At 39.5% G+C, this 25,257-nt stretch overlaps 1 protein-coding gene across 2 annotated transcripts in view; it reads left to right on the top strand.

Moving 5' to 3' along the window:
• Positions 1-92: 92 nt before the first annotated feature.
• Positions 93-25,257, top strand: part of MCM8 (minichromosome maintenance 8 homologous recombination repair factor) — a 48,240-nt gene continuing 23,075 nt past the window's right edge. The window contains exons 1-12 of one of the 2 annotated variants that reach the window (XM_003252238.3): positions 93-464; positions 1,406-1,558; positions 1,819-1,923; positions 3,991-4,073; positions 4,485-4,634; positions 6,546-6,649; positions 7,952-8,150; positions 12,306-12,391; positions 16,474-16,625; positions 16,868-17,063; positions 21,078-21,108; positions 22,147-22,287. In XM_003252238.3, coding sequence (XP_003252286.2) covers positions 1,411-1,558; positions 1,819-1,923; positions 3,991-4,073; positions 4,485-4,634; positions 6,546-6,649; positions 7,952-8,150; positions 12,306-12,391; positions 16,474-16,625; positions 16,868-17,063; positions 21,078-21,108; positions 22,147-22,287 — 1,395 coding nt within the window. In that variant the 5' untranslated portion in view covers positions 93-464; positions 1,406-1,410. The remainder of the gene's footprint in view (positions 465-1,405; positions 1,559-1,818; positions 1,924-3,990; positions 4,074-4,484; positions 4,635-6,545; positions 6,650-7,951; positions 8,151-12,305; positions 12,392-16,473; positions 16,626-16,867; positions 17,064-21,077; positions 21,109-22,146; positions 22,288-25,257) is intronic. The other variant, XM_004089539.3, reaches the window with a different exon arrangement.

The following is a 25,257-nucleotide window of genomic DNA, read 5'->3' on the forward strand; positions in this document are numbered from 1 at the left end:
CCTCAAGACCGCTTCCGGGAGCCTCTCAGCTTCCGTCTGGCCAAACTCCTTGATTGGCTGCACTCCGCCCCGCCCTTCCCGTCTTGCCGCTTCTTTGAGCGGAAGTTGGATCACTGAAGCGCCAAAAAAGAATTTAGGGGAAGACCTGATGTTCGCTTGAGGCATTTTTGCGGCGCTGTGCGCTACAGACACCTTCTGGAAGCTGCGGTGGGGAAACTGAGTTTCCCGAGCCTTTGAGACAGATGGGATTCAGCACCGCGCGGGGACGACAGGAAAGCTGCGGCTGAAGAGAACTGCGGACTTGGCGGGAGTCGCCTGAGGAGCTAAGATCCCGGAGATTCTTAGCCCCGTGGTGCTTCTCTAGGGGAGGGAGAGAGGGAAAATCCGGGCGGACAGATCTGCGCGTATCCTGGAGCCGGCCCAGGTGTGAACTAGGAGAGCTTTGGGACCTCTGTCCCTAGCAAGTAAGAACTTTAGCCTTAGGAGATGTAAATAAAGTAGTATTTAAAGAAGCACAGGTACCCAACTGTTACTTTTTACTCTTTCTCCAGTCCTACCTCTTAACGTTTTTTTGAATTTCTTACTATTCTCAGCATATTGTCTCGTTTGAGAAGGGTATGGCACGCAGCGTTGTTGAAGGAGCGCCTCACCTTGGGAGCCTGAAAGTTTTATCTCTGTACTGTCAACAAACAACTTTGATCTTGATGGGTTTGCTTAATTTCTTTGAGCATCAGTTTCATAATGTGTAATGCCTAATTATTGGAGCCCTATCATGCCGTTAAATCGTGAACTTTCTAGTTACTAACTTGTTTTATTAACTAAACCCCTTTTAAGTAAGGATTTGGATAGATTATTTTATAATGAATTGCACTGCAGTGTACAGGTATATCTTTACTCGTCTACTTAGGATATGAATCATTTTTAAGTAGACTTGTATTTTAAAAGAACAGTTTTGGATTTACCGAAAAATTGCACAGAAAGTGGATGTGACACTGCAGGATTGACTGTATGTAAGAAGCTGTGATGATGTATCCCTACAATAATAAGTCTCAAATACTGCAAATAAGTTTTCATAGAGTTAATTACCTGTCTTATTTTCATTTCTGTAATGGGGACTTGTAAACAGGTACAGTACCTGTCCTTATTTTTAACCTATGAGCGTCTAGTATACGTAAACCATATTTAATGGTTATTAAACTATTATGGTATACCTTAAAAAGCGATAGAGATTAGAAACTTAACTGCAGAATATTTGGGTCTTGTATCATAGCTGTACAACTTTGCAAGCCTGTTTGCTAGTCTTGAACCTAGAATACATTAATTTTTCCCTTTTTATTAATACATTTTTAGGAGCACTATTTTCCTTACAGTTTTGGTGAAGACCTTTTTAATATCTATCTTTTAGGAGAGATGAATGGAGAGTATAGAGGCAGAGGATTTGGACGAGGAAGATTTCAAAGCTGGAAAAGGGGAAGAGGTGGTGGGAACTTCTCAGGAAAATGGAGAGAAAGAGAACACAGACCTGATCTGAGTAAAACCACAGGAAAACATACTTCTGGTAGGTGAGGTCAATGATTGTTCAATTTTTTTCACTTAAGGAAGCAATTCATGTCTATCATACAAGGCGGTTTGTCTCATACTTCGGTTTGTCTGTTATTTCATGCTACTCCTTTGTAAGTATTTGAACATTGATGTCCTAGATTCTTACTAAAACTTCTAATTTGGATACTCTATTAATGAGAGTCTCATTTGGAAAGAGAAGCATATTGGAAAAATGTTCACTCTGTTTCTACTAACCTAGTATTTTATTTTTTTCAGAACAAACCCCACAGTTTTTGCTTTCAACAAAGACCCCACAGTCAATGCAGTCAACATTGGATCGACTCATACCATATAAAGGCTGGAAGCTTTATTTCTCCGAAGGTAGGGTTTAAAAAGTACAAAAAAGCACCATAAATAGTATTTTCTTAACTTGTCTTTGGATGCTACATCTTGTATTACTATAATTCACTTACTAACATATACCTGCTTTAATCTTAGTTCGCCCAAACAATTAAATGATGTTTATGTTTCAAAAGCATTTTAGACTTTATAGCAGTCGGGAAAGCAGAAACCATACTAGGTATTTCAAAAAGGGGACTTAATACAAGAAATTGGATACAAAAATGGAAGACTGAAAGAGCAGAAAGGAAATATTGAGGTAACCCCCCAGAAAGTCGTAATTCAGGAAGCAGCAACCATCCTTATGGCTAAGAGAGTAAAAGAAGTTCTGAGGTTACCAGAACGTGGGAATTCAAAGGTTGGAGAGGTCACAGCATAGCTGTTAATTTTGACTTTTGAGGGACACCCTACAAAGCTATGCTTGGGCTTCTGAAGGCTACCTTACAGAGCTGTGCTTAGACCACTAAGGCAAATGAAGCTGGTTGCCACTGGTAACTGAGGGGGCATGACTCAGTGGTGCTTGGAACTGGAGGCTAGCACTGTCGTTATCTTCTACAGCTGCAGAGATGCTGAAAAGAATTGGAAACAAGAATAAATTCCTTTCTCTCTTCCTGCCACCTTCCAGTCTCTAAAGTGCCTTCAATTGGCAGAATTTAAAGAGAATCTGAGACATGTAGGGTACAGATCTGAATTATAGCATTGCAGAGCAGGAAGTAGAATAGTGGGCTTGAAATCAAGGGACAATAACAAATACAGCTTTGTGTAGAAACACAGGTAAGGAATCTCCCTTTGATAATTAGGAATACCAGTTAACCTACATCAGTCTGTATAGGTGCAGGGAACTGTCTTTTCTGTGCTGTTAAAATACCCATTTGTTTCTTATGTCTCATGAGGGGTGTGTGTGTGTGCGCGTGTGCATACCTTTTTTTGTTGTTTTTTTTTTGAGATGGAGTCTTGCTCTGTCGCCCAGGCTGGAGTGCAGTGGCGCGATCTTGGCTCACTGCAAGCTCTGCCTCCCAGGTTCACGCCATTCTCCTGCCACAGCCTCCGGAGTAGCTGGAACTACAGGTGCCCGCCACCACGCTTGACTAATTTTTTCTGTTTTTAGTAGAGACGGGGTTTCACCATGTTAGCTAGGATGGTCTCCATCCCCTGACCTTGTGATCTGCCCGCCTCGGCCTCCCAAAGTGCCAGGATTACAGGCGTGAGCCACCGCACCCGGCTGCACACTTTTTTTTAGTAACTAGACTGTTGAGGTCCAGGACCCTCCCTGCCCCGTACCAGGCACTCAGTAGTCATTTTGTGAATAAATAGAGTACTTTACAAATGTTTTCTTTATTGGAAATCTGTTTGTTTTTTTCCATCAATAGAATCTGCTTCATGAATGATCTTGTTCCTTTAGGATGTATTAGCCACCAGCACTCACATTGTTCCCCTAGCAGATAGCTCAGAACTCTATAAGTGATCTTTGGACAGTCCTAAAGATGGAGTTCAAGAGGTGCCTTAGCCTTCACCATCTGTACTTCCAAACTACTTTATTGTACTGTTCTTCTGTGAGAGACATATTTGAAAATGTAGAACTTTAGAATGTTGGAAAAAAAAGAAAAGCTTTTCAGTTTTGCCACCAGGGTCAAGTGTTGGTCTGTCTCCTGATCTCAGGAAAGACTGTGATTGTCTTCAGCTCTGTCAGAGTAAGAGCTTAGCTTATGTGTCTGGCTTTGGCTTTATTATAATTTCTGGTTTAAGCTTATTGTCTAAATTATCTGAACTAACATGTCCTATTAGGTGTCAAAGTTGCAAAACAAAGTTTCCCAGATAGTGGGGCTTTTAGGGAGAGAGAGTTTCTGTCTGCATTTCACATTATGCAAACCTAAATTTGTTTTAGAATCTTAAGTTTACATTCTATACCAGTTCTTATGTGAATGTAATCAAAATACAAAGCAATCAGAAAAAAATCATCTACCATGTATGTAGTGCTGCTTTTGTCTCATGAAAAACATGCATGTACGTGTGTGATTATTTGTGCTTATCCCATATTTGTTGGATTAGTTTACAGCGATAGCTCTCCTTTGATTGAGAAGATTCAAGCATTTGAAAAATTTTTCACAAGGCATATTGATTTGTATGACAAGGTAAGATTCCTCTACAGCAAAGCTACCAGTCATGTGCCATCTTATCAATGCATTTGAGGTACTCGTGATTATGATCATAGGCACTGGAGTCAGACTGCCTTGGCTCAGACCTCAGTTCTGCCACTTACCTGCAGTATGGACTTTGATTAATTACTTCTCTGTGCCTCAGTTTTCTTTTATTTGGAGATAGAGGTATAAATACCTACCTCAAAGGATTGTTAAGAGGCAGCAATAAGTTAATATATTTAAAATATCAGAACCATGCTTGGCACAAAGCTTATACTTAGGTCGTACTTACCATTATCACATATAAACATTGTATGCTTTCTCAAAGTGTATAATAGAATGCTCAGTTAATGGTAATTGACTACAGAAAAGCAAGTATCGTTTTCATACTTTTATATTTTATAGGATGAAATAGAAAGAAAGGGAAGTATTTTGGTGGATTTTAAAGAACTGACAGAAGGTGGTGAAGTAACTAACTTGATACCAGATATAGCAAATGAACTAAGAGATGCACCTGAGAAAACCTTGGCTTGCATGGGTTTGGCAATACATCAGGTAACTATTTGTCTTATGCATAGTTTTGTCTAAACTTTTTTAATGTTTGCACACACATGCACACCTTGTCTAAGTTTAAAGGAAGATTTTACAGTGACTGTACTTTCTACAAGAGATACTTAGCTTTTACGAAAAGATGTTGGCTAGAACTGAGAGGTTGCAGTTCCGTTCTGAAAGATACCATTCATTCTATATACAACAGCTTATCTAAATGAAATATTTACTTCCAACTTATTTGGATTTGCTTAATCTTGCTAAAGATTGTGCAGAAATTAAACCTTGCTTTCAAGAAGTTATACAATCTCATAGGGAAGATAAAACAAGGAATCATGGTGTTACCAGTTATGAACTTAGAGCAAAAAAGAGCAACCTTAGATTTAGGTTCTGTGGCATGAGGCAAACCCCTGAGTGTCCCTGTATATCAAATGTAAATAACAGTTTGTACTGTGCTTGCCTGAGTTTTGTTTCAGGGTCAGGTAATACAACATATATGAAAACATTTTTAACTTTTTTAATTTTTTAAATTTATTTTTTATTTATTTTTTTGAGATGGAGTTTCACTTTGTTGCCAGGCTGGAGTGCAGTGGCATGATCTCCGCTCACTGCAACCTCTGCCTCCTGGGTTCAAGTGATTCTTTTGCCTCAGCCTCCCGAGTAGCTGGGACTATAGGTGTGCACCACCATGCCCAGCTAAGTTTTGGATTTTTAGTAGAGACGGGGTTTCACCATGTTGGCCAGGATGGTCTCGATCTCTTGACCTTGTGATCCGCCTGCCTCGGCTTCCTAAAGTGCTAGGATTACAGGCATGAGCCACCTTGCCCAGCCAAAAACATTTTTTAGGCTAGCAAACAGATACATGCCTCAAGGTAGTGAGTAGCAAATCTCAGGACAGGCATACACAAAGTGCTGGGGCATTCAGAGGGACGTTCTCCTACCTCTTGCATGTGCTGTCCATTCAACATAGAATCCCCTTCCCTTCACATAGACAGATTATTTGGGCCTAGCTCAGTTTTCTCTCTGTAAAACCTTTCTCATGACCACTTTTCAAAACTTTCATGGTATTTTGTCTATACATCTTTATGGTCCTTATAACAATTACAGCTGTATATGTGCATCTTATTTTGCCTCTTAGGTTGCCAGCAAACTGCTGTGCACAAGTGATATTGTTTGTTTGTTGTTTATTTATTTATTTATTTTGAAATGGAGTTTTGCTCTTGTTGCCCAGGCTGGAGTGCAATGGTGTGATCTTGGCTCACTGCAACCTCTGCCTCCCAGGTTTAATTGATTCTCCTGCCTGAGCCTCCTAAGTAGCTGGGATTATAGGCTTGCACCACCATGCTCAGCTAATTTTTGTATTTTTAGTAGAGATGGGGTTTCACTATGTTGGTTGGGCTGGTCTCAAACTCCTGACCGCAGGTAATCCATCCACTTCGGCCTCCCAAAGTGCTGGGATAACAGGTGTGAGCCACCGTGCCCAGCCTGTTTATATTATTTAATGTTAAATGCCAAGGGAGTGAGTATTAGGTATTTTAAAGGTCATTTTTATTTTCTATGTCTTGATTGATCAGTGAATATAGAGAAATAGGAATGCATTTTTTTTTTAAAATTAGTATCAAGAGGTGATGGTTTTGGGGACTACTATAAGGGCTTTTAATGTTAGGTTTCGTTGGGACAGAAAGTAGCAGACTGGGATGCTGGAGTTTTTCAGCACAGGGACAGCAAAATCCAAAGTAAAACATCCACTATAAAGTAAGTAGTCATAATTAAATATTAGATTTTTAAAGGGCTGTTAAAGTTTTCTGTTTTTATTCTGTTTCTGTCCATAAACTTTATATTCTCTATAAAAATAGAGTTCTGTATAAAGAGGATATTTTGTTTTCCAACTTCAGAGTAAATGTCTGTCCTGTTTAGGTGTTAACTAAGGACCTTGAAAGGCATGCAGCTGAGTTACAAGCCCAGGAAGGATTGTCTAGTGATGGAGAAACAATGGTAAATGTGCCACATATTCATGCAAGGTGAGGAATTTGATGTATTAAAGTATTACTTAGAATGGGACATTGAAGGCCATTTAAGAATGAAAACGCTTATTTTATAAAAATGAGGAAATCAGTAAAAAGGACATGAGTTCCTTGCCATCTCATTGATCATCATACTGAAATAAACTCATTGAAAATTAATCAAAGACATCATGACAGTACTTCCTAAATAAGGAAGAAAATGTTGATTTCCTAACCTGCAGATTTTTGTAAACATTGGTTTTGGATGTGAACTTATCAAGACCCTGCTGTGTAAGTTTAATAATCCATGTATGGGTTAAGTATCCCTAATCTGAAAATCTGAAATCTGAAATGCTCCAAAATTCAAAACTTTGAGCCCTGACACGACACTGAAAGGAAATGTTCATTGGAGCACTTCAGATTTTTGAATTAGAGATACTCAAGTAGTAATATTGCAAATATTTGAAAGTCCCCAAATTCCAAAATACTTCTGGTCCCAGGCATTTTGGATAAGGGATATACTCAGTCTGTAATACACTAAGTGTTTTTTGTTAAATTACAAGGTTTCTGTTAGATACAAGGGAATAAATGAAATTATTTTGTTTTTCTTGAATTTATCTTTAAGATTTTAAATTCATTAGAAGAATTCATTATAAGGTAATCATCAGAGTTTTGTTTTTCTTTTCCAGAATTTATAGAAGACAGTTTCCTAGCAGTTCTTTAAAAAGAACTTAGAAACCCAAAGGTTTTTGAATCTGTAGATTTTCCTTTTGGCATTATTTTTTTCCTTAAATTTTTTTTTCTTTTTTCCTTGAGAACAGCCTATGAGATAAGAAGAAAAAGGAAGATTTAGTGTTGTTTCTTTTTAAGAATGGTTTGGCCGGGCACCGTGGCTCACGCCTGTAATCCCAGCACTGGGAGTCCGAGGTGGGCGGATCACGAGGTCAAGAGATCGAGACCATCCTGGCCAACATGGTGAAACCCCGTCTCTACTAAAAGTACAAAAATTACCTGGGTGTGGTGGCACGCACCTGTAGTCCCAGCTACTCAGGAGACTGAGGCAGGAGAATCACTTGAACCCGGGAGGCAGAGGTTGCAATGAGCCGAGATTGCACCACTGCACTCCAGCCTGGCGACAGAGTGAGACTCCGCCTCAAGGAAACAAAATAAAGCAAAACAAGAATGGTTTAATTCTTGTGATATTTCTGATATATCGAAAGGATGATTTGGTTTGAGAATTCCATAGTTGCTCCTGAAAGGAACTTGTGAAAATATAAAAAACATCAACTTTCTGTTCATTACTTCCTGTTTTGTCTTTAGGGTGTACAACTATGAGCCTTTGACACAGCTCAAGAATGTCCGAGCAAATTACTATGGAAAATACATTGCTCTAAGAGGGACAGTGGTTCGTGTCAGTAATATAAAACCTCTTTGCACCAAGATGGCTTTTCGTTGTGCTGCATGTGGAGAAGTTCAGAGTTTTCCTCTTCCAGATGGAAAATACAGTCTTCCCACAAAGGTACTACGTTCTTTAACTGCTTCTTTCTTTATCTTGGTAAAGAAGGCAAATCAGAATACAGAAAACATTTCCCAATGTTTCTGAACACAGAGCTTATTTTTATTTTTTATTTTCGATTTTCTGCTTTTATATTATGAAATACTTCAGGGTAAGAAAAATACAGAAATAAATAAAACATTCCACTACTCATCACCCTGAATTTACATTTTTCAGCTCTGGACACATTTTTTAATGATATAAAGCATTACTGGCACAATTAGTGTCTGTTTTTTACCCTTTACCTGTAGTATTCCCAGGGATGATCATTATCCTGAAGTTATTATAATATGCATCCCTTCCATTCATATTTCTGTTGACTTCTAGGTATACACACCAAATTTTTTTTCCCTTCTACTATTTAGAGGTGGTGGGTTTTTAAAAAATCTTTATTAGCCTTTATTAAACTGGATTTTAAAACTATAGAAAAGTGCAGAGAATAATGTAATTAACATTTATCTACTCTATGATTTGGCAAATATTAATATTTTGTTATTTTAGCTTAATTTGTAACAAAAATATGGTTATATAGTTAAAGTTGAAGTCTCTGTTCTCAGTTTTATTCCCTTTATTTGCTCCCCAGATGCAACCACTATTCTGAAATTGGCATGTATTCTTCAAGTTTACATTTTTATTCTTGACTATATATGTAGAGTTAGTTTTTTGTATTGTGTTTACATAAATGGTATCCTGAATGTAACATGCAGCTGTTTTTTTACTTGGTTATTTTGAAGTTCTACCTATTTTAATACATATCGAATTCTTTCATTTTTACTATTGTGGAGTGTTGCCTTAAATAAATAGCCACTATTTATCCATTTTCCTGGAGGTAGACAATTGTGCTCTTTCCAGTTTTTTATAATAATAAATGGTACTACAGAGAACATTCTTGTACATGTCTCCTTAGCAGAGGAATACTAAGTTGTAGGCTGTACTTTTTTTTTTTGCTTTTTGAGACAGAGTCACGCTCTGTTGCCCGGGCTGGAGTGCAGTGGCACGATCTCGGCTCACCACAACCTCCGCCTCCCAGGTTCAAGCAGTTCTCCTGCCTCAGCTTCTCGAGTAGCTGGACTGCAGGCACGCGCCACCATGCCTGGCTAATTTTTGTATTTTTGGTAGAGACAGGGTTTCACTATGTTGGCCAGGCTGGTCTCAAACTCCTGACCTCGTGATCCGCCTGCCTCAGCCTCCCAAAGTGCTGGGATTGGCTGGCTATACTTATTTTTAACTGTATTAGATGTCACCAAATTACTTTCCAGAGTATTGTCCCCAACTTAAATCTTTGCTGGTAGTGTTAAGCAGTTACCATTTCTCCGTATTTTCATTAACACCTGGTATTGTTAGACTTGTACATTTTTGACAGTTTGGTAGGTGTAAATAATACTGCATTTATAATGTGAATTTTTCTGATTTCTGTTGTGGTTGAGCATCTTTTCATATCTTTACTGGCCATTCAGTTTCTTTCTTTATTGAATTTTCTATTTATATCTAATGTTCATTTTCCTGTTTATTGGTTTATTCTTTAATTTTGTTTTTTAGAGATGGGGTCTCATTCTGTTGCCCAGGCTGAAGTGTAGTGACATGATCATAGCTCATTACAACCTTGAACTCCTGGGCTCAAGTGATCTTCCCATCTCAGCTTCCCACATAGTTGGGACTACAGGTGCCAGCCACTGTGCCTGGTTCTATTGGTTTATTGATAGGAGTTCTTTATACATTCTACATACTAATTATTGTTGATTATATACATTAGATATTTTCTCCCAGTCTTTGGTTTGTCTTTTAACTTTGTGAGTTTTTTTGTTGTACAGTTTTACATTTTGACATGATCAAATTGTTGTCTTTTCCTCCATAACTTGTACATTTTATGCCCTGCTTAAGAAGCTGTTCTTCGGCTGGGCGTGGTGGCTCATGCCTGTACTCAGCACTTTGGGAGGCCAAGGCAGGCAGATCACCTGAGGTCAGGAGTTGAAGACCAGCCTGACCAACAGGGAGAAACCCCATCTCTACTAAAAATACAAAATTAGCCAGGCATGGTGGCACATGCCTGTAATCCCAGCTACTCGGGAGGCTGAGGCCGGAGAATCGCTTGAACCTGAGAGGCAGAGGTTGCAGTGAGCTGAGATCACGCCATTGCACTCCAGCTTGGGCAACAAGAGCAAAACTCCACCTCAAAAAATACATAAATAAATAAGAAGCTGTTTTCACTCGAGCATTATAAACATATTTCCTACATTGCTTCTAAGAATCCTAAGTTTTGTTTTTTATCTTTAGATCTTTTGTCCATCTGGAATTTAAGCCATTGGTGAATGGCATAAAACAAGGGATTTAAGCTGGGCATGGTGGCATATGCCTGTAGTCCCAACTACTCAGTAGTCTGAGACAGGAGGATCGCTTGAGCCCTGGAGTTTGAGACTAGCCTGGGCAGCGTAGTGAGACCCCCATCTCTTAAAAAAACAAACTAGTGATCTAATTTTTAGGTGAAAAGCTATTTGTCCTGACACCATTTATTAATTAAGCCCTCATTACCATGGATGTATAATGTTTCCTCGGTGGTACCCAGAGTCATCTTTATCACCATTGGGCTTTAATAAATTTAACATTTGTTAAATTTTTGCTCATGTGAAGGGTTGAATCCTTAGTGAGGTAAATAATCCCTTGAAGAATTAAAAAGGGAAACATAAGATGTTTATGTTTGAAATTCCTAAGGCTTCTTTCTCTTACTGGAAGAAGAGGTTATGTGAGATTCAGCTGTTGGTTTTGAATAATCAGTGGTGTTGATAGATGGGTTTCATCTGGTGCTTGTCTTGACTTAAGGTTCAAGGTACATCCTTTAGCTCAGAGGCCAGAATTTAAATCCTGATTTAAACCAGATATTTTCTTCCTTTTATTTTGAAGACGGGGTCTCACTCTGTCACCCAGGCTGGAGTGCAGTGGCATGAATACAGCTCACTGCAGCCTCGACCTCCTTAAGTCAGATATTTTCTAGACAGTGTTTGTTCAGGGTATTTCCATGCCCTCTAATAGATGAGGTAGTAGCATTGACTCATGAGTGATGTCATGAAGAGGTCCTCCATTTGTCTGAACTGTAGGGATTTGAAGTGACAGAAAGATGGCTGTTTCAGTTGATCTCTATTCCAGCCACTATTGCTGCAAAACACATCACTCCAAAACTCAGTGGCTGAAAATAAAGCCAATTTTATTAGTTCTCATGATTTCTATGGATCAGGAGTTTGGAAGAACTACTCAACTGGCTAGTTCTGGCTGGCCAGGCATCTTCTTCTCCATGTGGCTGTGTGGGCTAGTTTGGGCTTCTTGCACACGGTATAGCAGCTCAGGGCACTCAGTCTGCTTATATGGCTGCTGACAGCTTCAAGTCAAGAAGTCCAGTTGGTAGGCAGAAATGGCCTTGCCTTTTGTGAGCTAGTCTCAGAAGTTGTGCAACATCACTGTGTCACATTCTTTTGGTTACAAAGTGAGTCACAAGCCTTCTCAAATTCCAGGAGAAGGAATTAGCCTTCATTTCTTAATGGAGGAGTAGCAAGGTTCTAAAAAGGCTTGAAGATAAATATTGTTGCGATCATAGTTGGCAAATACAGTCTGCCACAGTCTGAATTTATAAATGCTTCTTGAGATCCAAACACCAAACAAGTGCCTGTGTGGTATAATAAATATTACACTCTACAGAAAGTGCAAAAGGAGCCCAGATGAGAAAGCTGGGGATTAAAGAAAACTCTGGAAAGCCTTTTGAAAAGGAGAAGATTGGCATTGGGCATGTGGGACAGAATGAGAGGGGGTGTTCAAGGAGCGAGAGGTGGCATGGGCACAGAGGAAGCAGTAAGTGCTTCGTGTGGGAGGCAAGCAAAGCACCTTGCATACCCATTGCAGGATAAGAACAATAAGCAAGAAGGATCAGTTGGAAAGTGCCTCAAAAGCTCTCAATGTTAAATTGTTGCAGGAGGAAATAGAAAGTCATTAATCTCTCAGTGGATTTTACTTTACTAGCATCCTGAAACCAACTTTTAAAACAATATTAAATGAAATGTTTTAACTGAATTTTCCTGAGGTGTGATTATAGTTTATCAAAATCTGAATGTGAATTACTTTTGTTTCATTCAGTGTCCTGTGCCTGTGTGTCGAGGCAGGTCATTTACTGCTCTCTGCAGCTCTCCTCTCACAGTTACAATGGACTGGCAGTCAATCAAGTAAGCAATCAGACTGTTACATAAAAGGCAGTCTTTAGATGTCACACTGTTGAGTAAATCCATAATTTTACTGTATTATATTGTATGTTTTATCTAAATGACGAAGTGTATAATAGATGGTTTATTTGATGAAGAATTTGTATGTTAAAATAATTGTCTGTCTTTTTATTTTTTTATTTTTTGAGACGGAGTCTTGCTCTGTCGCCCAGGCTGCAGTGCAGTGGCGCAATCTTGGCTCACTGCAAGCTCCCCCTCTGGGTTCACGCCACTCTCCTGCCTCAGCCTCCTGAGTAGCTGGGACTACAGGCGCCCGCCACCATGCCTGGCTATTTTTTTTGTATTTTTAGTAGAGGTTTAGTTTAGAGGTTTTCACCATGTTAGCCAGGGTGGTCTTGATTTCCTGACCTCGTGATCCGCTCGCCGCAGCCTCCCAAGGTGCTGGGATTACAGGTGTGAACCACCGCTCCTGGCCTAAATAATTGTCTTTATTTGAAATTTATTCTCTGTCAGATTCCAGAAAGGGTTCATTATGCAAATATTGTGTCATACTGAGAAATAGTTGATTTTATATCTCAATTATGTGATTAATTGAACTGGATATAGGCCATAAACAAAGCTATATGATTCATTCCATAATGAGCTGTGATAGAAATAATATTGTTTTGAAGTTTTCAGATAGACTTCCTTGAAATGGCATGTTTCATTTTATGTTCTCAATGTTGCAATGGGGCATTTTACTATAGGGTTTTTTTAATAGCTTTTTTTTTTTTTTGCAAGTCAGAGTTTTCTTTGTGTATGTATTTTTCATCCCATAATTGATTCCATTTTTTCTAGCTGTAGATCTATAGCTCATCCCTAAATATAAAATTATGAATGGTTTTGAAGTCAGTGCTCTCTAGCAAACCTGGCTGAAATGAGATGGTCCTAAGAACTAAGAACCTAGAGAAAAGATAAGATGGTCTGCTGCTAACTGCTTCACCCCCTTCTTCCCTGAAAAATTAAGACCAACATATATAATAATTAATTGTACTATAGTGAGATCTTTACAAACACCCCATTTTATAAAAGAGGAAATGGTTAAGACTCTTGAGTACGATCGTGTGGCCTATGAGTGTAGTAGAGCCGGATTTCCAACCCAGTCTGTGGGACTTTTACCACTTAAGAGGGACAAAGGGTTAGTCTGGAGGTAGTAAGTTATTTCAGTTGATTATTCACAGTCACTTACAGATCAAACTTCTTGTTCTACTCTTTCCTCCCTTCTCACTACTGCACTTGACTCATCTTTAAAAAGTGGGTGTTGGGGGGTGAATTGATTGTGAAGTGGTGAGTGATCTTGGAGCAAGGTTTGAAGTTGTGCAGGTTAGGTGGATGCCAGCGCCTGGCCCATGACCTGAAAAACATTGAGAGGTAGTCTAGATGTATGATGAATGTATTCCAAAGTTATTATTTTAATGTTCAATGATTGTACTTACGTTAATTATTAAGTAAAAAAAGCTTTAATGTAATAACATGTGCATGTTTTTAAAAATTCAATCAGTGTGAAAAGGCACAGTCCCCACAACTTGCCGTTACATTATACATAACTTTAGATACCATTCTTGTGGGTCTTTCATCCTTCGCTTTACTGCAGTCGTTCTATGTGAGCTGAGGACATTAGAAACATACTTGTTCTTTTACCTTCTAGACTTTCTCAGTTCCAACATTACTTTAAATTGTCAAGGTTTACCTTTTGTCTTCTAATTATAATTGTCTTCCAGAGTTTATTTATAGGTCACGTCTAACAAAAACAATAAACAGGCATTTACATTTTTATGTTAATAAAAATGCCCGATATGGCATTCCCCGGGATAAATAATATGAGCTTCTGACTTCTCCCTCCATCTTTTCTACTCCTACTTGCGTCCTCAGTAGTCGAAGCCGGTGCTGGAACTGGCTGGACAGTTTATCCCCCTTTAGCAAAAAACCTAGCACATGCAGGAGCCTCTGTGGATCTGACCATCTTCACATTCCACTGTCTCTTCCATTTTAGGGGCCATTAACTTTATTACCACAATAATTAACATAAAACCTCCAGCTTTGTCCCAATATCAAACACCCCTTTTCGTCTGTTAAGTCCTTATTGCGGCGGTCCTTCTACTCCTTTCCCTTCCCATTTTATTAACATAAAAATGTAAATATAGCTCAACAAAGAACCAAGTGAAGTGATCAAATGCCAAGCAAAAGAGATGTAATTTATGTCACTGGATTTTGTTTTGTTGGTTTTTACCCCTTAAATGAAAATGACTCAAGCATCAAATTATCTTTTCTTATACTCTGCTAGTTATTTGGAATTATCCCACATTTTAGTGTGCATCATATTTGGACTGTAACTTTGTCATTTAGTACTTTATTTTTCCTAAGGTTTCTAAGTGCTGGTTTTACTTCTTAGAGTATGCCTGTACCATTTCACCATAATTTTCCATTCTCTCTTCAATATACTATGGAATACATGGAATCCACCTTTTATTCTTAAAAAACAAAAACAAAAAAACATACCTTCCTTCTGCTTGAGTCTGGATCAGTAGTTCTCCAGATCTGCATCCTGCTTCATCCTGGGATCTTGCTTCATTGCATTTTTTCTAAGGAATATTCCCAACTAAATTTTCAGAAAGTATACAGGACAGGTAAAAAGTTCCAAGCCCTTGCATGTCTGAAAATGTCTTTATTTGGATCTTAGTCTGGCTAAGAGTTTGCCAGCTATTGAAGTCTATTTGGTTTTAATTTTCTCTGCTGTTTATGAGAGGTCTGGTGCTCATCTGATTCTCATTCCTTTGAGGACTAGACTTTTCCTCCTCTTTGTAACCGTTTTATCTATGATGCTGTGAAACAGTGAAAGTGTATCTAGTTGTCTCTATCCTGCTTGATTGGCAGGATCTTTTGTCTTCAACTCTAGAATATCTGACTTTTCTCAGCTTCCTATCAAATGCATTCCTTGGATTATTTGTTTTAACTTTTTCCTCACTCTTTCATTTTCTTTGTTCTGTTTTCTAGATTTCTTTGGCTTTTTCTTATATCTTCTCTACAAATGCTTGATTTTTATATACATGCTTTAAATTTCCTTGATTTCGTACTTGTTTCCCCATAGTTCCCTTTTAATAGTGGCTTATTCCTGTTTTATGATGGCAAATTTTCTCAAAACTCTTAGGCAGTTTTTTGTTTTTAATGCTCCCTGAATTATTACCATTTAGTTTTCAAATGTCTGATGAGGAATGAGAAAGTATTTGAAGTAGGTAAGATAGGTTTCCTTTGCAATTTTTTAGGTAGTAGTTTTTTCTCACAAGACTTTACCTCTGAATACAAAGATAGGGGTTTGGGCTATCAGATTTTGCTTTATGAATGTGTTTTTGAATTGGAATTGGGTTTCTCAAATGGTAGAATGAGGAGTCTTTATTCTGAAGCTCTGATATTCTCACTGCACAGTTTCGCTCCCTTCACAGGGCGGATGGGTTTGTTTCCTTAGAACAGTGCTCTGGTTTTTGCCAGATGATAAAGTACGCGTTCTTCCCCTACCCATCTGTCCACTCACCTTCTCCAAAAATTCTCAACAGCTATTCCATGACTTGTCTTTCTATTGATTACCATTTTCTTCCAGCCATCTACTCCTGCCCTCTGTTCCTTCCACATCCGACTTGGAAGCTTCTCTGGGGCTCTGCTAAGAACACTGGGTCCCACTTTTCTTGTACGCTTATAGCTTTTGCCCATGTGTATTCTGGACTTCATTTTGTTTTATCCATCAATACTTTACCATTTGCTGTTTTCAAAAATTTCATTAATATCTCATTTGCTGATGATACCTCTACATACCCCCAAATTTTTAGTGACTCATTTTGGTGGACATTTTGGAGGGAGGCTAGGCAAATACATATGTTCATTCCGCTATCTTGAATTGGAAACTGCTGAAGTAATTTTAGATACACCATTAAACTGTTAATAAGCAAATCTGCTTTTATCTTCCTCGGCATCACGTGAACCCTGAATAGTTAATATCTTGCAGAAACCATCCAAAGTAAGTATTCTAACTGAAAACTATTTAAACTTTTTAGAATCCAGGAGTTGATGTCTGATGATCAGAGAGAAGCAGGTCGGATTCCACGAACAATACAATGTGGGCTTGTTCATGATCTCGTGGATAGCTGTGTCCCGGGAGACACAGTGACTATTACTGGAATTGTCAAAGTCTCAAATGCGGAAGAAGGTATGGTACAACTCTTTTCATTATTTGTCTCTCAATAATGATTCATCAACATTCATCTTTTCTAAGATGCCCCTGAATCTCAAATAATTTGAGGAATTTCTTGTTGCATACATAAGATGAAACATTCCCTTAAAAGAAAAACATATATTTGTAGCTACCTATGCTTTGTTTTATATTCTAGTTGAGTCATTGTAGGGAAAATGAAAATACCAACTATTGTATTTAATACTTTTAATTTACAGGTTCTCGAAATAAGAATGACAAGTGTATGTTCCTTTTGTACATTGAAGCAAATTCTATTAGTAATAGCAAAGGACAGAAAACAAAGACTTCTGAGGACGGGTGTAAGCATGGAATGTTGATGGAGTTCTCACTTAAAGACCTTTATGCCGTCCAAGAGATTCAAGCTGAAGAAAACCTGTTTAAACTCATTGTCAAGTATGTATGCTGTCATTTGAAATTTTGTTACATAGATGCATGTTGGGGGTTCTCTTGGCTACAGGTAACCAAGAACTAGTCAAAATGGTCGGCAAACTACAATCCATGTACCAAATCCAGCACTCCATCCACTTGAGTATGGCCTATGAACTAAGAATGGTTTTTATATTTTTTAATGGTTGAAATAAATTAAAAGACTATTTCGCAACACATGAACTTATATGAAATTCAGATTTCAACCGGATGTGGTGGCTAACGCCTGTAATCCCAGCACTTTGGGAGGCCGAGGCGGGCAGATCACTTGAGGTCAGGAGTTCGAGACCAGCCTGGCCAACATGGTGAAACCCTGTGTCTACTAAAAATACAAAAATTGGCCGGGTGTGGCGGCTGGGTGCCTGTAATCCTAGCTACTCGGGAGGCTGAAGCAGGAGAATCACTTGAACCCGGGAGATGGAGATTGCAGTGAGCCAAGATCACGCCATTGCACTCCAGCCTGGGCAACAAGAGTGAAACTCTGTCTTAAAAAAAAAAGAAATTCAGATTTCAGTGTCCATAAATAAAGTTCTATTGGAACACAGCCACACTCAATCATTTTCATAGTGTGCTGCTTTTGTGCTACAGTGGCAGGGTTGAATAGTTGTAACAGAGAACATATATATGGCTCACATATTTTTGCTTTATCCTTTTATAGAAAAAATTTGCTGATCTCTAGTTTAAACAATACGGAATATTTACTATCTTATACAAGAAGTTTGTTGCTCAACAGAAGAGTGAGGGAACAGTGAATTCCAAAGCCATTTCAATTAGTTCTATGTAGGGTGTTGTTCATAGAGATTCAAATCGAATTAACATATATTCAAAAAGTATTTGATAATTTTATTTCCATGCTATTGCCATGCCGTGGAGAAGCAGCAAAGTATAGGCATTTTTTTGCCTTAGTGGTTAAGAGCTTTTCTTTGGAGACAAACCTAAGTTAGACTCCTGCTTTGGGCATTTACTTCCAGTGTGATCTGGGACATATTACTTAATTTCCCCTTTATTTGTATCACCTTAAAATGGAAATAATAAGACTTACCTGAGAAGGTTCTTCTAAAAATTAAGTGGGATTTTATAATGTACTTAACATAACTACTGCAACATACTGTTACTTTTGATAATTTTTTGACAATTGTGGGGTAATTTTGAAGAAATAGGAGAAAATGAGAGAGACTGAATAATAGATATATCTAAGAGAGGTAAAGAACTGAGAACGTTTTGAAATGCACTGTATTATAAAAAGTGATCTTGGCCAGGCACAGTGGCTCAAGCCTGTAATCCCAGCACTTTGGGAGGCCGAGGCAGGTGGATCACCTGAGGTCAGGAGTTCAAGACCAACCGGACCAATATGGTGAAACCCTGTCTCTACTAAAAATAGAAAAATTAGCAGGGCATGATGGCAGGTGCCTGTAATCCTAGCTTCCTGGGAGTCTGAGACAGGAGAATCTCTTGAACCTGGGAGGCGGAGGTTGCAGTGATCTGAGATCGCGCCACTGCACTCCAACCTGAGCAACAGAGCAAGACTGTCTCACAAAAAAGAAAAGAAAAGAAAAAAAGTGATTTTGTCATGCTTTGCTGTTCAGTAGGCTCAGGTCTGTAAGAGGATTTGATGCTTTTTCTTTCTGGCTTTAATATGTTAATTAGCTGACTGAGTAAAGAATAGTGCTCCACAGGGGTTTTTTGTCCTTAAATCCCACTTCCCTCTGAATAAAAAGCCATCCAGACCCACCCTGGAAGAGAGGCTTCTCTAACTTAGGGTTGCTGGGGTGGTCTGGGAGTGAGTCTGAGCAGGTGGCCAAGGAAGCAACCTGGTCGAGAATCCAAACATCTTTGGTTCCTCTTAAAGGTTGTAAATTAAAACTGAACATTTTTAGTGGTCCCTCTTCTCCCGTACTTATAGAAGAGTAAGTATGGAAAACTTTAGTTTTCTTCCCACAGTTTGCTTTTTCCCGCCCATGTGTGAGATTTCAGCATCAAAACTAGAATTTTTCATGGTCCTCCATTATCAGTCTAGCAGAGATTGGCAAACTAGGCAGGCTGCCTGTTTTTGTAAGTCAAGTTTTATTAAAACACAGCCCTACCCAGTTTACTTACATTACTGTTCATAGTTGCTTGCACGATACAAGTTGAGTAGTTGTGACTGAGACAGTATAGCCTGTGAAGCTGAAAATACTTTCTGGCCCTTTAAGAAAAAGTTTGTCAGTAGAAGTTTATGTTTTAGTTTCGATTCCTTCAGAAGCAATGATTTGGGTCAACATAGTTTACTTGGGAGGTGATTCTGGAGTTACTGGTAGGGAAATGGGGAAGTGACGGCAGCCAGTGTAGGTGCCTTGACGAACAGGTGACCCACTAGCATCTGGGACATAGTCCTCCTGGACCAGTGGAAAACTCCACTGTGGAAAGCCAGCTTCAGTGTTTTTCCATTTAAGGGCCTACATTTGGGACTGCCCCCAGGAGTATTAAACACCTCAGCACTTCTGGCCTGCCCATCCTGCCTGCTGATGATGCTTGTGTGGCCATAGAAAGGTCTTTGGCAGACAGGTGCAGATGCCAGTAGGAAGCCGGAACATACTGAACAGTGAGTGCCAAGGGGATATGAGCACACCACCACCTCCTTCTGTGTTTACATATATTAAAAGGGAATAAAGACTCACGTTTTACTCCTGATTTTCTCTCCCACCCTATTTTTGTTTGTTCCTTGTTTATAAAATTGATAAATGTAAATGTACTGCTTTATACTCTTTTTCTTAATTTTTTTTAGAGACAGGGTCTTGCCGTGTTGCCCAGGCTGGATTGCAGTGGCACAATCAGAGCTCACTGTAGCTTCAAACTCCTGGCCTTAAGTTATTCACCCACCTCAGCCTCACAAGTAGCTGGGACTAAAGGTGTATGCCACCACACCTGGCTAATTTTAAAATTTTTTTTTTGTAGATACCAGGGTCTCACTTGGTTGCACAGGCTAGTTTTGAACTTTCGGGCTGAAGCAGTTCTTCCACCTTGGCCTCCCAGAGTTGGATTGTAATCCCAGCCTCCCTTGCTGGGATTACAGGCATGAACCTGTAAACCAAAAATAAAATTCTAAGGCCCCCACCCATTTAAACAGACTTCCTCCTCAGCCAGGGTTCTTAAGGTTTAACCTGAAAGACTGATTCAGGCCACAAAGGGAAGTGGGGGTCAGACATGCCTTATTATACCTCTCTGGCATTAACATCAACACAGATTTTCAGTCTGATAAACATTTAACAGCCTGTTCTCTCTGAAACCTGCTAGCTAGAAGCTTCATCTGCATGATAAAACTTTGGTCTCTACAACTTCTTGCAACCCAAACATTCCTTTCTATTGATCCCAGGTCTTTAGACAAACTCAACCAATTGTCAACCAGAAAATGTTTAGATTTACCTGTAGGCTGGAAGCCCATGCTTTGAGTTACCCCACCTTTCTGGACTTTCTGGTTCTACAAATCACTGTACCCGGCCTCATTTTCTTATTTAATTTGACCTTTTGACTTGAACTGAAAAAAATGAAATTTTATCCCATCTTAAGAGTATTATATACTGAGTTCACTTCTTAGTCTCCTTTCAGTGACTTGGCTGCACAGTCTCAAGATGTCTATTCACGTAAAATACAATATAATCCCGTATCCTAAAATGGGAGACCGTGATTGTGACGCATTTTAAGGCTAGTTGTGTAAGAAGAGCAACATTATATTTAGTTACTTTAAGATGCTTTGCAAGTATCCTCTTTTCCTTATGCAGGCAGAGTTTTTAAAACATTCTAACCTTTATAGATTAACCAAGAATTTTGAGAAATGTACTCACATTTCTCAAGAATGTAAGAATGAAATTTTAGTTGAGGGGATGTAAATTTTTTACATTTGTCTTTGTTGATATTAAGCAAGTTAAACAAATTGTAAAGGAGATCTCCTAATGGATCAATGAAGTATAAATTGGAATTTATAAGTTGTGTTCTGTTTTTCAGCTCGCTTTGCCCTGTCATTTTTGGTCATGAAGTAAGTATTTTACTTCATCTTTACTCAAAAAGTATATAAGGTTAGCAAAAATAACATATAAAACTTCACAGAAAATAGCAAATTTCTATTGGCCAGTTATTTATATCTTAATATGAGTCTTTATTGGTAAATTAATGATATGGGAGGCAAGCAAACTATAGCTCCTTTTTTTAAAAATTTTTTTTTTATTTTTTGAGACAGGGTTTCGCTCTGTCACCCAGGCTAGAGTGTGATGGTGCAGTCATGGCTCACTGCAGCCTCGAGCTTTGGGGCTGAGGTCACCCTCCTAACCTCAGCCTCCTGAGTAGCTGGGACTACAGGCATGCACCACCATGTGCAGCTAATTTTTTTGTATTTTTTGTAGAGATGGGGTTTTGCCATATTGCCCACGCTGGTCTGTAAGTCCTGGCCTCAAGTGATCCACCCAATTTAGCCTCCAAAGTGCTGGGATTATAGGTGTCGGCCGTATAGCTCCTTTTAAGAAAAAACTTTTACCAACTAGAGTAAATGTAAATGGGCTTTTATTTTATTTATTTATTTTTTTTGAGATGGAGTCTTGCTCTGTCGCCCAGGCTGGAGTACAGTGGTGCGATCTCTGCTCACTGCAACCTCCACCTCCCAAGTTCAAACAGTTCTCCCACCTCAGCCTGCCGAGTAGCTGGGACTATAGGCACGCGCCACCAGACCCAGCTACTTTTGGTAAGAAATGGGCTTTTAAAGTGACTAGACACTGCCAGTATTAAAGCAGAAACAAATATTTCTCGTTTTTGTGGAATGGATTTATGCCTTGCAAGGTAGGTCTTAGTAATTTCTAAGATACCTCTCTGATTTTATATGCTTTCAGGTTTTTACTTTTTAATCATTTACATGATAGAAGTTTGTTTTTAGACTTCCTTTTCTTAGAAAAAAATTAACATTCAGTCATGCTTTTAAAACAATCCCCAAGCAAATCAATGTTATAGAAGGAGGAATACCCCCTTTACTAGTCACCTTTATGTTTTCTTTACTTCTGTTTTTTGTTCTTTTTTCGCACTTGAGCTTGTTAAAGCAGGTTTGGCATTAGCACTCTTTGGAGGAAGCCAGAAATACGCAGATGACAAAAACAGAATTCCAATTCGAGGAGACCCACACATCCTTGTTGTTGGAGATCCAGGCCTAGGAAAAAGTCAGATGCTACAGGTAGAAAATCAGTCATTTAGTGTTTGTTCTTTTGCTTGTAAAATGCATTAATAATTCACAAGTGAATTTTCTCAAAGCATGTAGTGTGTGTGTTCCAGAGGACATGGTTAGGTGGCGTAAATGAATTGGAATTTGTGTGAGTAATATGTAACTTATATCTGACCATATTTTTAAATTGAGCCAGTCTCCTGTTACATAGGCTGTACAAACATCCTGGTCTGTTGAGACATCAACTATTAGGAAATATTAACCATTTCTCTAACCATTGTTTTGCTAGTTTTTGTCATTGTTATGTGACCTCACCTATGAACAGAATAGTTCAGGGGAGTTAAAGCAGGGTTACCTATTCTCCCTCATACAAGTACATAAACACTGTATTGGGCCTTAAGAACAGTCTGCTAAAGGTGTGGGATCTGTCTGTATACATCTCCACTGCTTCTGAGTCCAAATCAAGGCAACTTTTTTTTTTTTTTTTGAGACAGAGTCACACTCTGTTGCCCAGGCTGGAGTTCTGTGGCGTGATCTGGGCTCACTGCAACCTCCGCCTCCCACTTTCAAGCAATCCCTGTGCCTCAGCCTCCTGAGTGGCTGGGATTATAGGTGCGCACCACCACACCCAGCTAATTTTTGTATTTTTAGTAGAGACAGGGTTTTGCTGTGTTGGCCAGGCTGGTCTTGAACTCCTGGCCTCAAGTGATCCACCCACCTTAACCTCCCAAAGTGCTGGGATTACATGCGTGAGCTACCACGCTTGGCCCAAAGCAAGGCAACTGCTGTGACCGGTCATTTGTAGATCCCCAAGAAAATTCTGCCTCTGCCAGTCAGAGCCTAGTGGTTTTCCTTTCCTGGGTTTTATGATGGCTCTAGAAGGTGCTGCTTATTGGTATGCTTGTAGTTTCCTTAAAGTGACACCCAGTAAGCCAGCCATAATATGCTTTCTGCTTTATTTTTTTGAGACAAGGTCTCCCTCTTTTGCCCAGACTGAAGTACGGTGGCGCAATTTTGGCTTACTGCAGCCTCCACCTTGGGCTCAGGCAATCCTTCCAACTCAGCCTCTCAAGTAGCTGGGACTACAGGCATGTGCCACCATGCCTGGCTAATGCTTTTTTTGTAGAGATGGGGTTTTGTCATGTCGCCCAGGCTGGTCTCGAACTCCTGGGCTCAAGCAGATCCACCTGCCTCAGCCTTCCAAATTGCTGAGATTACAGGTGTGAGCCACTGTGCTTGGCCACTGTGCTTTCTAAAAATGCCTGTGACCCCCTTCTTCACTCGATGTGGAAAATGGACCAGGGCTTCTCTGGCCCTTTGGTAAGTTGTAGTAGTGTGGCTCCTAAATCTTTGTCCAAGGATTGGGACCCTGGCTGCACATCTTAATTACCTTTGGGGCTCTTTGAAAATACCATAGCCCACTGCAAGCCAATTGAGTTAAGAGTTTCCAAGTTAGGGTCCTAGTGTCTATATGTGTACAGCAGTCCACAGATGATTCTAATATGCAGCCAGGCTTGAGAACTGCTTTGATCTTGCCATTACATTGTAAACCCACTGTCCTTCGTATCTGAGTCATCCTTTATTGCCTGTGGTTGAGTGTTAAACCAGTCATTTTAATTCCTAGATATTATTATAATTCCATAGATATTTCATCTATGTTTGGTTCCTTTTGGCCAGCTGGGGCTACTTTTTAAAAAATAAATTCTGCTCTGAGACTTCGCTACAATGTAGCCTGACAACAGAGGCTCAGGGTACCCCTTATAGGTGAAACAAAGCTCATAATGAACAGGAATCTTGGTGCAGTGGCTTACACCTGTAATCCTAACACTTTGAGAGGCCGAGTTGGAAGGATTACTTGAGGCCTGGAGTTCAAGACCAGCCTGTGCAACAAAGTGAGACCCTATCTCTACAAAAAAAATAATTAGCTGGGCATGGTGGTGCACACTTGTAGTCCCTGCTACTCCGGAGGCTGCAGCAGGATGATTGCTTGAGCCTAGAAGTTGGAGAATGCAGGGAGCCATCATTATGCAACTGTACCCCAGCCTGGGCAATAGAGCAAGACCCTGTCCTTAAAAAAAAAAAGAAAAGAAAACATTATGTTTGGAATATGTAGGAAAAGATGCAAGTGGGGATCTGAATTGTTACAGCTTTCTTTTCTGTCTTTTGTGTGGTATTATACATGTTCGTGTGTGTAACTTTGGAATTAGTGAATTATAGGTGGGAGCCTGCTTTAACCCCTAGAGTGTCTTATCTGTACAAATCTCATAATTTATACATACTGCTTGCAGTATATAAAACTTCCTTTTTTTGCTCTCTCTCTTTTTTTTTTTTTTTTGAGACGGAGTCTCGCTGTGCTGCCCAGGTTGGAGTGCAGTGGCATGATCTTGGCTCACTGCAAGCTCCGCCTCCTGGGTTCATGCCATTCTCCTGCCTCAGCGTCCCGAGTAGCTGGGAGTACAGGCGCCCACCACCACGCCTGGCCAATTTTTTGTACTTTTAGTAGAGATGGGGTTTCACCGTATTAGCAAGGAGGGTCTCCATCTCCTGACCTTGTGATCCACCCGCCTCGGCCTCCCAAAGTGCTGGGATTACAGGCATGAGCCACCGTGCCCGGCCTCTTTTTTTTTTTTAATAAATGTTTCTTGGCAGATAGTTGTTCTAAAATATATCTAGTGGTATTGAAAGTGTTCATACCAAGAAGTTACATTGGCAGTTTTTCTTGTTTTTCAGACCTGGAATAATGCCTTTGGCTCAATTTAAAAATAGAATCTGTAGTATTCGTGGAAATTAAACATCCTGAATAGTACAGAGTATGGCACGTAAGCCATACTAAGCCAGGGTTTTTAAAAACAAGACTAACAGGCTGGGTGCAGTGGCTCATGCCGGTAATCCCAACACTTTGGGAGGCCAAGGCAGGAGGACCAAGCTGGACAATATAGTGAGATCCCGTCTCTAAAAACAATTTAAAAAAAAATTAGGTGT

This window comes from Nomascus leucogenys, chromosome 11 (assembly GCF_006542625.1).
Source record: "Nomascus leucogenys isolate Asia chromosome 11, Asia_NLE_v1, whole genome shotgun sequence".
Lineage (NCBI taxonomy): Eukaryota > Metazoa > Chordata > Mammalia > Primates > Hylobatidae > Nomascus > Nomascus leucogenys.